This window comes from Lipophrys pholis (genome assembly GCF_963383615.2).
Source record: "Lipophrys pholis genome assembly, chromosome: 20".
NCBI classification, from domain to species: Eukaryota; Metazoa; Chordata; class Actinopteri; order Blenniiformes; family Blenniidae; genus Lipophrys; species Lipophrys pholis.
This window is the reverse complement of record NC_137648.1, coordinates 10,692,341-10,706,238: the sequence shown is the minus strand read 5'-3', so window position 1 is coordinate 10,706,238 and position 13,898 is coordinate 10,692,341. Positions and strand designations below refer to the sequence as shown.

Sequence of the window (13,898 nt, the reverse complement as noted above, 5' to 3'; positions counted from 1 at the left end):
GGCCGACAGCATTGTGCCCGTGTGATATTTCCGCCTCATTTCCTCAATCGGCAGATAAGCATGTTAAAGTAATGGAAATTAGTAACGTCCTGATCGTGCTGTGTTAGTCTATTAATAAGACGACTCCCCGCCGGGGGCCTCCCGGGGAGATCAGAGGGAGGATGTGAGACTCACGCTCCACTTATGAGGATCCCATGCGTTGAACCAGCCGGTGAAGGTGAGCGGCTCGTATCCCTGTTTGACAAAGATGATGGGCGTGTCGGGGTCACGACGTGCGGGGTGCGTCCGCAGGTACTCTTGCGCGCTGTTCCAGGCCTCTTTGGTCTCTTTCTGGTTGGCTAAGTTTCCGACCCACAAGAAAACCTGTGCAGAAGAGAAAGAGTTGGACACATTTCAATTCCCCCCCCCCCCCCCCCCCCCCTTTTGGTATTTATTTGAACAGTTATTGTTTAATGCACTCATATTATCGGATTAGTCTTCCAGGAAAACCTGTGATAAGCCCTGAAACCATGATTTCTTCAAAGGTCCGTTAAACACTTGCTTTGGTTATTGAAGCACCGATTACTGATTTTCTTGTAATCTTCATTCTTCATTTGAATTTCTTAGAAGAACAATTTTAATGAGCACATTGTCTCAGGTTGGCTTATAATCAAGGTCGTGAAACTCATTTCTCTGATTTATGTATTTGTAATACATTCTTAATGTCTGTACTGGTAAATAACATAGCTTCAGATATGATGGATAGCTTATTTTAACTGATGGTGCAGCTGCTCTGAAGCTCACTCACTAGTATTTTACTCAGTATTTCTTTAAATGGAATATTTTGATTTTAATTGGCCAATTCGTTTTGTAAAATAAAATCTTTATGATCAGCTAAGGTAACTCTATTCTACATAGTGTGAGGCAAACCACCCCTGGGGGGCGCACTAGAGCTTCAGTAAATAATGAAAATAATGGGAGATGCCTTTTCCCAGCGTGATTTTTCCCTTTAAATTTTTTCCTATTCGTGATGTGAATAAATAACTGGAGAGCATTGAGGTTTACACCCATTGCTCTGATCTGCAGGAATCAACACCAGATTCTGACTGACTCGTCCCCTTTTTGACGTCTCACCTCCTCCCAGGTGTCCAGCAGCATGACGTCCTCTTCATCCAGGTCATTCTGGGCAAAGTCATCCACCTCGGTCATCCTGAACCGACCTGTCTGATTTGAGCATTCAAACAGGCGTGGACTGTGAGCCGGCTCCTCCCTCTCCAGTCTGAAACAACACAAGCCTTTCCATTAAAAACAACTCAGTAATCTGCTTTGTGTGTGTGTGTGTGTGTGTGTGTGTGTGTGTGTGTGTGTGTGTGTGTGTGTGTGTGTGTGTGTGTGTGTGTGTGTGTGTGTGTGTGTGTGTGTGTGTGTGTGTGTGTGTGTGTGTGTGTGTGTGTGTGTTGGTGGGCGGGCATGTTGCATTTTGTTGGCCTCAGACAACATTGGACATATTCCACTGACCTTAATATAAAAATAATCCATGCAGATTTAAATGTAAGCTCATTATCGGTTTGAAATATGATTAAGGGACATTTTTGGATGAAGTCTGAAGTCTTTGTTAAGGGGTTGTTGTAATGGTTTGTCAGTCTTTGCTATATAGTGAGGCCTAATAACTAGACTTTTGGGTTGAGTGTTTGTCATTGAAAACATCTGGCTGCTTGAAGTGTCATCGAGCAAAGACAGAATCCATTGTCCTACTGTGTTTACCTTTTGTCACTGGCATAGGGAGCCTTTCCACCCAAAGCTACCCAGAATTCTGCTGGCTCCTGGCCCTCCATCACCACCTGCTTGTCCTGCTTGGACAGCACATCAGATATTGCTCTCCCCATCACCCTCTCATCCCCGTTGCAGCCCTGGAGACAGACAGAGGCAGACATCAAACAAACACAGCTCCCTGTGAAATTGTCTGGAAAATACATTCAATTCTTTGAAGAGAGCTCCAGTCGGAGTCTTTGGAGGCTGTGACACAACCCTGTTATGAAACGCATACCTTTCCATACCACAAGTGGCACTTGCGATCGGTTTTCAACAGGAACACGTCGTTGGTGTTGAGAGACGAAGCCCTCGCTGGCACTTCAGTGGCCTTCGTGTTCAACTCAGAAGTGCCTTTCACCTGGAAAAGCCTGGCGTGAGGCTCAGGGTTAACCACGCCAGGCCGACCGGTGCCTCCCTTTGGACACACACACACATTTCGGTACAGACTGTTAATTTCAATTCTTAGATGGAGCTCTACATGTCTGGTTTCAAGTTTATACGGCTCACAAGGAGTTGGAATTAATTCGATTACATCAGCCGTTTGACATGTTTGTTATGACCCTGGGTCATTTCTGCCTTCTTCTTCCTGCATGTATTCACACACTGTGTGTGACGGATTAAACCAAGGCTCTACTCTCTTTGAATATTGACATCTGCAAATAACGTTGTTATAAATAGGTAATCTATATGAGTGTAAGTAATCTGATTTTTTGTTTTGTTTCATTATCAATTAAGAGCAGACAATCTTTAGAATGGTTTGTTTGTTATTTCAAGACATTGGTCAGTGTTTTTTGACTGCAGTGTTAGTGGCCTTCTCAGCTTTTGGGCTTCAGATTTTGAGGTAGTTTTAAGGCTTATAATAGGAGTGTGTGCGGGAATTGTGTTAGAGTGTTGAATTGGCAGGTATCCTGACTTTATACCCACAAAAACTGTTATATCGTCCAATATCCCCTTCAGGAATGCAAATCACACAATAAAATACAGGCATTTTTTTCCCTGCTTGATCTGATGTGACTCTGACTGTAATTGGATGTGAAATGTTTTTTAGAAAATGTCCTCCGAGTGCAGAGTGAGCCGACCAGACTTCCAACTGAGAGCCATTCATTAAATTAAACTTTCTCAGACCCGTTTTGTTCATTGACTCTTTCATGCCCCACTCTCATCCTGCATCCTGCTTTTGGAGTAAAAATCATTATTGTAAACACTCAGCAGGTGAGTTACTATAAATACTGGTTTCCTAATGTCTAACAATGTAAGACGGTATCAGAAAAGATTATATTCCTAACAATTTCCCCACTTCTAATTGTCCATTTCAAAAGTGAAGCAATCCTTTGTCCAGTATTCAGTTGTCACACACATTGCAATATATTCAAGAGGAATGCTCGGAGTGAAAAATCGTACCTCAAAAATAATCAGTCTGCCTTGGAACATCGCCAGGAAATGTCGAGGCTCCTTTCCCATGACCACTCTGACCTGCACCGGGGCGCCATTGTACTTGTTATCAACGTTGACAGCCTGATAGGCGCATGCTGTGATCTCGTCCCTGGTGGCGTGACGTCCCTGATGGCAGACAGATGTAACATCGTGTTAACACAAAGTAGGTGTTTGTCAGTTTGCCAGCAGCACAGAGGGGTGGGATTATACTGACCTGCCACATGTAGAGGATATACTTCTGCTGGCCTGATCGCTGATACGTATACAACACCAGGTAGCAGTCGCCTCCATAAAACTGTCCGTGGGTACTTGGGTTGACCTCAGCCAGTTCCAGATTCTCAATGCGCCACACCTGACAAAGACAATTTAAAGAGATGATTCAAACAGTATTCTGGGTTTCATGTCAGATTTTAATTAACAATAGTGGGGTTTTTTTTTGGGGGGGGGGGTCAAGAAAGGTTTATTGGCACCTTCACATCTCCAGAAGCGTCGTCCACCATGCGATGCTGTGCTGCCAGTTGAGGACGTGCATGAAGTTCCATCACATCAAACTTCACCTGTTCAACTTTAGCTGCGAGAACACCGACAGTTCAATGTCAGCCAAACAAAGTCACTCAAAATCAACAACACACACATCAAATATCTTGTAACTCAGGCAGGTTTTGTCAGGGGAGGGTCGCCATGAAAAGTAAAAAAGAAATAGCGAATAAAATATACGGCTCTTATTATGTTCAGTGCTCTTATATCTGATGCAAATGAAGTGTTATGTGATTGCAGTCATTTCCTTGAAAATTCCAACAAAAGCTGAAAAGCGGAGCAGAAATAATCTCTGTTTTAAAGTTTTTACACGGGTCAGTTTTTGTATTGATTTTAAAATTCTTTACTTCATTTACAAAGGACGACATGGTTTTGCACCAGAATACCAGACTGGAATGCTTGTAGGCTTTGAACCTCTCTGACTTCTCTCTCCTCGGTCGATCTTTGAAGCTGAACTAAGACTTTTCATGATGTTGCTTTCAGTCACAAAACTCCAAATCACTGGAACAAGCTTCCAGATGATCTGAGACAGGCAGATAATATCGATATTTTCAAAGGAGCCTTAGAAATAACCTCTTCAATCTGTTGTTGTTGTTGTTGTTGTTGTTGCACCTAATTTATATATTTATCATTTTAAGCATGAACGTTAGTGTAGTTGGATTATCTCATCTTTTTCTAAAAATGTTCCACTTCTACTTCTGCTTTATTTCATTTGTATTATATATCAGTCACTAAATTCCAAGCTTATTTTATCTCACATTTAAATGAGCATTTTTAGTGTATTTTAGTTTTTTCATTTTTGCTTCAGTTTTATATATAATAACTTTCAAACTGTCTGTATGTTTTAGAAATACTTGAGTATACATTACTCTCGCATTTATCATTATGATTGTATTTGGTCTAAGCTCTACTTAACCTCCGATTGAATGTTATTAAAGTGGTTTGAGCCTTTGGACTGAGGGTGTGGCTTTTATATTCTCACTGTCATCATTATGCTGTTTGCAGAGAAACTTTTTATGTGCCCACTTCCCATTGAATAGGTGATGTATTTTATACAAGTCAATGATACATTTGATCTTGCCCAGATGACACTGATGAATAGACATTACGTGCAGCAACTAGAGCCTCTACCTCACTGTAGGGATAATGTAGACGGCTTTTAGGAAGTTACCTATTTTTCCAACGCTGTACGTAGTGCCCAAACCCTTGGTTTGCCCTTTGTCTCTCCAGGATTTGAACGATTGCTTAAACATGGCGGACTCTCCTCCCTCGGTCATGACTTCCACAGTGGTGTAGGATGGGTAGTTTTTGGCTTTGATGAAACCCTGGTGGAAAACATCGACAGAGATATGTGATGACAAGCATTTCAGATTTTCACAAAAAGATGTGCAAAGCAAAAACAATAGATATAGACGTATATGTAGAAAAAACGTTTTCTCATAAATAAGTATTTGCTTGAATACTTAGGTTAAACTTGCCACATAATGACCGGTAAAGTCACAAGAGCCATGCTGAACTCACCACTGCCCTGTTCAGAGCTTCTCGTCGCTCTTCGTTGGAGGCCTGTTTGCCCTTCCAGACCATCACACTGGAGCCATTCTGGTCCAAAATGTAACAATCCTGTGACAGACAAACAAGAACCGATGAGCCAGGACCATTTCCCACAGCAACAATATGTAAGGAAAATGTTTTTAAGGCTCAAGGCATGTTACAGAGGATTGCAGCAGATCTTGTGTCAAAGGTTGCGTGGCCACTTCTTCAACCACAAGATTCCCACTATCCTGATAAACACTGAGGAAAAATTAGAAAAGTGAACAGTATCATTATTATTACAGCCCAAATCCTTCACCAGTGGTTGAGCAAAAATGCAGCTGATCAATATAATATAATATCCTTACTGGTAGAGTCTGACGCCGTTGTTGTGCATTGACTTGTCAGACTTGTCGTCGGGAATGGCGTCTCTCAGATGTCCGGGCTTTGGGCCCAGCACTGTCGTCATGACTTTAATCAGCTCTGGTGAATCCCGCTCATCTCCTCCGTCTATGACGCCAATCTGAGCACGACCTCCCCTCTCTCGGTCTCGAATGTCCTGAGCCAACAAGACTGCCTGGAAAGAGAGAAGAGGGGTTACAAGATCAAAAAAAAAATCTATTATTGCTTTTCCTCTCGATCATTATAAAGCATTACCTTGAGTTTCTCCCTTCTGTTGCTCAGGGGGCCGTTCCACTGCACAATGGCTTTCCCCATGTCCAGAAGGAATATATCTCCAGTGTTAAAGCTGCTCCATGACACCTCCACCTGCACTCCAAACACAAGCATGATGCATAATTTCTGCCTAATTCAAATGGACATTATAAACTGTCCTTGGGAACGTATTAATTAAACACCACACAGTCGTGGCACTCCTCGGGCAATTAGCACCTTCCTTGACAGCTCCGACAACAAGCATGCCATAATTTGTTTAAGGGGGAGTGCCAATGCCGCATGTAGCGTGACTGTGTCAAACCTGTGGAGGGATCACACACTATCGTTCTCCTTTACGTTTTACTCCACTTACCTCTGTTGCTGTGACATGCTTCCTCCCTTTAACATGGAGCAGTCGCAGGACGTTGTAGGCATTTGTGTCAACATGGTTGAATCCTGAGGCCACCCCGCCCTTCTTGTAGCTGTGAGCAAATCAGTGTACAGAACCAAAGTTCAAGTGTAATAAACCACAAAGGCCTGGAGCCTTGAAGCATGGATACATAGAAATGACTCAGACGTGTGTTGTTTTATCAATTTTAAAATGTATGTATAACTGTGAAGAAAACGTGGAAGGGCTGAAGGTTAATGAATCTGGCAAGAGGAAGGCGTGTTTTTCCCCTGCTAAGCTTCAAAACACAAGCCTGTTTTGTGTCACAATCATTTCATACAGAGGGATTAGTGTAGTAAGCCATGCCTCAGAAAGATTACGACATAAATGTGTGTGTGAGTGTGAGAGGGAGACTCCTTGTTTTGAGCCCGTCATCACCCCACTTTAAGTTCAAACACAAGCCACCTTCTTTGACTCACATTAAGCCATTTTTGAAGTAGCTCCTGAACCGAGCAGACTCGAAGCTCTGCACCTCCCTGTGCTGGACAGGGCTCCCACCCAATTGCTCGTCCAGCTGGGTGACCAAGATGGCCGCAGCGCCCTGCTCATCCTGAGAGGAGGACCTCCCGATCCAATAGTGGATGTCGGCAGACTGGCTCGAGCCCCTTTTCTCACTTGACTGTGGAAAATAATGACAAACACCCAATGAGACACAGATAAACAATAAAGACAGATATAAATCACATACACCATTAATGCCGAGTGTCAGCACACCCCCTGAGGAAATCAGCAGCGTTGTACTCACATACAGAACGATGTAGCAGTCTCCCTCAAAGAAGTTACCAAAGCCTTTGGCTGGAACTGGAACCATTTTCATGCTCTGAATAATGAAAACAACAACACCATCAACCACAAACCACAAGCAAAGGTGGGATTTTATCATGCCGCACCTGACATACATCTGTGTTGCAAACCATGTTAATGCACATAGCAGAGTGAGATGGACGGGACTAGTTCTGGGACTGACTCACATTGATGGTCCATATCTGCAGGCCCGGCTTTCGGGTGATATTTCTGAGGGTGTCCTTACTGTCATCACTCATCATTCTGCTAAACTGAAACATAAATAAACCCAAATGTGTTAGATTAATTTAAAAAAATGGATTGAAAAAAACCAGTCACCAAAGAATGGACAATTTCATCATTGAAATAATACATATATATTCAGAGAGTCCATCTGGACTGAGATCTCAATGATGTACAGGATTAGCAGTTCTGGAATTAATAGAAGCTCTATCGATATAAAGAAGTTTGTTCTCGGAATTTTTATTGATCCATAAAAATGCATTCAACACAATATATTATAACATATTAACAAATAGATGACAGTGTTATAAGGTGAGGGGTCGGTTCTACACTGGGTGAAAAGTTATTTAAGCAATGGGCAACAGTTGGTGAAAATGGGCGACTTCCAGTCATCAGTAACTTTAGCTATGGTGTCCCTCAGGGGTCAGTAATTGGGTTTGGGCCCAAGCTGTTTATTCCACATAAGTAAGGTTTCAAAAATAATACAGTTCATTTTGTTAGCAGATGACAAATAATTTCTGTTCATGTGAGAAAATACGGCAGCTCTTGGAAGAAAACCCTTCTTAAATGATTTATTCAGAAAGTGGTTTGATGTAAATAAATTATCAGTAAATTTAGATTAAACGAAGCACATATTGTTTGCAAATTTAAAAAAAACAAAACAGTGAAGTCAAACTTAAAACAGATGCTGTAAATGTGGACACAGTGATTGAAATGACAATCCTATTGGTGTGAAGATGGACCACAAGTTCTGCGGCAATCCTCACATAAAATACGTTGAAGGTAAGATATCCAAAATTCTCTCAGTCCTCAGTAAAGCAAAACATTTTCTGAATCATAAATCTGGTAGAATTTGGAACTTCACAGTCAACGCACAAAACAAGAAACAACCTTCTACCAGGAAACCAAGAGGAATACTTCATCGACGGAGGAAGGAGTTTATAACGATCCTGAGAATCTTACTTTATGTAAATGTACGAGCAACCATTATACAGGTGTGCACTTCCGCCATTGGCGTGAAGGTTCGGAGCAAAGCAAAGTCTAAACATGAACCGGTTTAACAAAAGCTTTATATTAAAAAGGTAAGAGGTTAAAGATGGACAATGATTAACTGCAAATATCGCCAACAGGTTAAGATTAAACCTATAAAACCTCCAATAATCTAAACAAAATGAGCAATCAGCAAGAAGATTATAGTAGTTTATCAATTGACACGCCACACTCATCAGGTAGTTTCTTGTTTAAACACCCATGTAGTAGTCATTTTTTCACGTGCAGATTATAAAGCTTTGGTTTTAAGGTTTTGGTTTGGTCCCTACCAACTCCACCAGCCTTTTATAATATTCTCCAGTCAATGACAAGCGTGATCTGAGTGCTCTTTGTGCTGGATGGCAGCTGTTTCGTAGCCCCTCTGACATGAATCTACCAGGATCTGAATGCACAAAGGGGTCTAATACAAGTAAAGCAGAGTTTATGGTTTATTGCAGTACAATAAGGCAACGGTATCCAAGGGTTGGGCAGGATCACGGTCTACTGGTGGTGAGGCTTAAAAACTGAAAGGAGACGTCATAAGATAAGAGACTGAACTACACATGGTACTGGGTACTACGAGATACAACAATTAAACTGCATACACATGCCAAAAAAACTGAAAAGCTTACTCTCTCTCTCTCTCTCTCTCTCTCCTCGGACTGCAAGTTAAAAAAAATTTATCTCAGTCCTGCTTTGGAAGTTCACACATCATCTGAGTAGAACTTTTCTCTTATATGGTGTCTGACTACCATTCTGGGATTGATAAGAAGTCAAAAGTTGGCATCGTTATTACAGAAAAATTAATATGCCACCTACGTACCCTCGAGTGTCTCATGAAATATGCAATAACTAGAACTAACTCTGTTCATGTTGTCACGAAAAAAAAAGAACCCATTTCATTTCTTTTCTTTTTTCCTCTAATATGTGTATCCACCCTTAAGAGACATGAAACAAACTTATTAAACAAATGGGCGAAGGGCAGACAAAGAGCACACCACTTATAGACACGCATCGGGCCTGATCCACCAAAGATTTGTGTGCATGTAAATGAGCAAGCAGCATGACATTGCACACAAATATATGGAAGCTGATCAACTGTCTCTACATCCTTTACAATGTCTGAAAATGTATAAAGATGTTATTAAAGATATATTTGGTGCATGGACATGTTTTATAACATCCTCCGCTGTCATTTCTAACTCCATGGTATTACATTTCATTTTGAGCTCATGCAGCTAATTGCTCTATCCAATGACTCATGTCAAACAAATGGAAACAATACGATTTCCAGCCGATAATTCGACTGCAAACAGAGTCTAATACAAGAAAAACTAATTTCAAGACTCCTGTTGGCGTGTAAGGTCCCTCATGATGTTATTGTTAGTTGAGCAAAAATCAAAATACATGTAAACTGAAAGCAAGAACATGCACTTTAGCACGCTTTACACAGGAACTTTGTGATTCAGGCCTCCAGGTTGAGAGGGGAGCGGGATGAGACAAGCACAGTTTGTGAACGATCATGAAGAAGGAGGCGCAGGAGACACACAAAGGGCGGAGCAACACCAGACCTAAACAGCCAACAGACCATAGTCAGTCTGAACACATATATGGGGAAAAGAGAAATCAGACACACATAGGCAAACTGAAGCGGTGGTTCGGTAAACGACGTCATGACTTTGGACGACGTGAGCAAACAACGCACATCAAGGTCAAGGAAAGACACAACCGATCATTGTTAAAACCTTTTGGTGTAAATGCAATAAAGCACAGACAAGGCAAGACCAGCAACTTGTTCAAAACACGGCCTGATACAGACGCCCTGACATCTTATGCCGAAGGGAAAATAGATAGAATAACCAGATATGGTCAAACAGAGTGAAAGAGACATAGCAACAAACTTAAACGCTAAAAATAAACATGTCGTAATAGATGACATATCAAAAAGCAGAAATTCAATTTTAACTCCTCCAAACTTCTGAAGCGGGGAAAATATGTCATTTCCAAGGCCCCCTCCTCCTCATGAGCTCCCTATCTTTTCAGAGGAAACAGATGTCTCTAACGTGACAAGCGAACCTTTTCAAAAGATTGGATCTCTGACAGCAAAGCACCTCTAATCCCTCTAATGAGTGTCAGCTTGGTGCCATAGCAAGATACAAGTTCTGCAATCAGCGGCGCTCTGGCTGTCTCTTGACTCAGATATCAGAAACAACAGCACTGATAAGCAAACACTGTATCACCAGCTGAACCGAGGATGTATGCCTACCGGTGACGCGCTGTATAGAAACAGGCTCAGTGGGAATTGGCACGCCTGCAACATATCATGAATGCAAATACGGGATCCTTGCACGATCTGATTGTCAAATAGCTGGAGGAGCTGTGAATGCAGTTATACTCTCCGGAGAAATAACCCTGCAATAATTTATGGCTCATATACGCCACACTGCTTCTAATCTTTGCTCCAGCTGTAGGACTGAAACACCTTGCTGGGCGGTGATTGATGGGGCGAGTGGTGTGAGGTGAAGTGAGATTGATCAGGTCAGCCGTACTTTCCCCGGATCAGCCACACCTTCATTAGTATTATCGGGTCTCTGGCATTCAGGCTTTCAGATAAAGAGGTGACACATTCTGAACAGATACAAAAGAGAGGTTGATATTTGAATGAAAATAATAGGACTGGGGCTGAAGTTGCAAAATCCGTCTCCACTTGGCTTCCCATGTGTAAGGCTGAGTCATACTGGAATATTCCTCCGATGTCTTAATAAATGGCTTTGAAGTGAGTCCATGCAACTTTAAAGTTATCCTGACAAAAGGAAAGAACAACCAAACTTTCACGCTTAATTGGGGTTTAATACAATTAAAATATACACCGCAGAGTCATAAAACCAGCAGAATACATAACAGAATACAGCTTGAATTAGGATACCATCAGCAATAACAGGAAAGTATATTCCTGAATGAATGAAATCACAATATTTGTCTTCTATTGCCGACCACTGAGTTTGTCATGGTGAGGTGCTGGAGCCGATCCCGGGAAGAACAGGGTACGCCGTGAACAAGCCACCAGTCCATCACAAGACACAACAGAACAAGATTTGAAGACACCTATTCACATAATATGCATGTCTTTAGACAGTGGGATAAAAAAAAAAAAAAAAAAAAAAAAAAAAACATCCACACAAGCATGTTTCATGCAAACTCCAGAATTAAAAACCCAGAATCTAACCAGGGATACCTCTCTGTGAGGCCAGAGCATTAATCATTATACCTCTGTGCTGTCCACTTGTATTTGCTAGTAATTACATTTAAAAAAATTAAAAAAAAAAAAGGTCCTGGCAGTACGAGTAACTCATACGATATTTATGATGACTTGGAGCTGCTTCCTCATGGTGAGCTTCTGTGATAAAAGGTGGCACTTATAAACACTGTGATTCATTCTTCCGAACACAAATGGAGGATTTCAAGGACAACTGAAGTTAATTATTATTATTATTTTTTTTATAAAGCAAGAAAAACCTGCTTCACATTTAAGATACGAAATGTGATGTGTTTCACATATTTTATCACCTAATTCCCACAAAGTTTAAAAAGTAAGGATGGAGCGATACAGGGTGTAGCTCCCCATTCTGATATGTGATCAGTTTGCTTGCTGGTTGGCTGCAGGTTGTGGTTGCGGTGAGAGCTCCCCAGGGATTCATCCATTGTTCTTCGCAATCTGATCTCGGTCAAATAATCAGAAAGAACTTGAGCAAATAACACATGAAAAGATGCAATTGAGCTCAGAGTTGGGTTCATAAGTGAGACAGGAAATACTGGTTCCCTGTCAATTAAGCTGCGGTGTCCTTCCACTCGGCACACACAATGAGCTTTGGTAACGTTACACCATCATTTCACCCACATACTGCATGTCTTTTTCTCCAGGCTGTCCGAAATGATGGAGCTTCAAAAACACTGTATAATCGAACGTTTGAAGATATTTCATGGAACATTTTTATGACATAACTGATGCTCTTTTTGAGTTGCAGTGATTTAAGTGATGGCAATGAATACGCTATCACAATAGAGATGTCAACTAAAATAAGTTCTTACCTTGTTTTGTGTCTGGCGTAGTGAAGGCCTGGAGGTCTCCTGTAAAGTTGTCAAGGTTGATTGATGAAAGCAGGGATAGGTTATGTATTAATAAGATATGGCTATCTTTCTCCCTATGCGCAAGCAGAGTGTGTGTGGCAGAGTGGGCCGAATATGTTTATCTCCACACCCAGATCTGGACACACCTGCAATTTCCTGCCTCAATATTTACAATACTACAGCATTAAATACGCCCCCTCTCACGGCCTCCCACTTCCCAGCTTTTTGTGCATCAGCAAGACTGGCAAAATGCAGCTCAACGTCAGAAGGAAAATAACAATTCACAGTTCAACAAGTGAAAAAAAAAAAGAAAGAAAAAAATAAAAGGACTGGAGCATCATTCAAGCCCCTGACTGTGCTGTGAGTTGGGTTTATGTGTTACTGAGCCCTCGGCAGCACAATGGGCATTACAGGGGCCACTTGACACCAATTATTCATTTCACAACAGTTACAACTAGCAGATGGAGGGAACGGACTGAAGGAGCTGTGAGTGGAATTGAAAGGCATGGGAGGCTTTTCGGTGGCTAAATCTCTCGCTTGACGCTCCTGAAGGTTTACAGCTCTGGGTGTTCACTTCCCCGTGGGGACGACGTTGGCAACTTGTGTTTGCATTTGTTTGAATGTAAAAGATGTTTTGTTTTTTGTTTTTTTAAACACACTTGAGTTTTAAAGAAGTCTTCTCAGAGTGTGATCACAAGGCAGAGGGAATGGGTGTTGGCTGCTTTTATAACCGTAGATCACCTTGAGCTTCAAGAAATGATCAGATCGTCTTAATGAGGGTTCAAAAAGACTGAACATGTTGGCTGTTCTGATAAAATCAGAGTGTTTAAGGATGTGAAAAGAATCAAAGCGCCGTTACTTCTCTACCAAGTCCATCAAACATCTGCTAGTATCCCTGACATTTTCAAAGTATGTGAACAATCTGTCAGGTTCCTTTATTCTCTATTGCAGCCAGAGCATGAATCATAGCTCAGGCTCCCTGCTGATGGTTTCTGTACAGGGATACATCTATTACTTCTGTCTTATATAGTTCACACAATTCCTAACAGGGAGTCTGGAGAACTCGCCGTTACATAACTAACCCAGTTGTTAACCAACAACTTTAAGTTAACAGGCTGAAAAGATTCGCTTACCTTTGACCACCGCCTCTCATATGTCGAATCAGCCCGGGACTCCATGGCGAAAATAAGATCATTCAATCAGCGTGGCAAGTTCAGTGTTGACATTTCTGAGAGGAAGGCGAGAGGAGGGTAAAAAATGAGAGGGCGAGAATTCTTCAGGCTTGAACAATGAGCTCTGCAAAGCTTAATCTACTGCAGCC

At 41.7% G+C, this 13,898-nt stretch overlaps 1 protein-coding gene across 2 annotated transcripts in view; it reads right to left on the bottom strand.

Annotated features, from left to right (window-relative positions):
* vill (villin-like) overlaps nt 1-13,898 on the bottom strand; it is a 15,600-nt gene extending 1,702 nt beyond the window's left edge. The window contains exons 1-18 of one of the 2 annotated variants that reach the window (XM_080489123.1): nt 13,711-13,898; nt 12,539-12,577; nt 7,366-7,449; nt 7,140-7,214; nt 6,814-7,013; nt 6,320-6,428; nt 5,950-6,060; nt 5,661-5,869; nt 5,475-5,553; nt 5,284-5,382; nt 4,934-5,087; nt 3,696-3,796; nt 3,440-3,577; nt 3,193-3,351; nt 2,027-2,206; nt 1,744-1,889; nt 1,114-1,258; nt 175-363 (exon numbers count right to left, since the gene is read on the bottom strand). In XM_080489123.1, coding sequence (XP_080345249.1) covers nt 175-363; nt 1,114-1,258; nt 1,744-1,889; nt 2,027-2,206; nt 3,193-3,351; nt 3,440-3,577; nt 3,696-3,796; nt 4,934-5,087; nt 5,284-5,382; nt 5,475-5,553; nt 5,661-5,869; nt 5,950-6,060; nt 6,320-6,428; nt 6,814-7,013; nt 7,140-7,214; nt 7,366-7,449; nt 12,539-12,577; nt 13,711-13,755 — 2,262 coding nt within the window. In that variant the 5' untranslated portion in view covers nt 13,756-13,898. The remainder of the gene's footprint in view (nt 1-174; nt 364-1,113; nt 1,259-1,743; nt 1,890-2,026; nt 2,207-3,192; nt 3,352-3,439; nt 3,578-3,695; nt 3,797-4,933; nt 5,088-5,283; nt 5,383-5,474; nt 5,554-5,660; nt 5,870-5,949; nt 6,061-6,319; nt 6,429-6,813; nt 7,014-7,139; nt 7,215-7,365; nt 7,450-12,538; nt 12,578-13,710) is intronic. The other variant, XM_080489122.1, reaches the window with a different exon arrangement.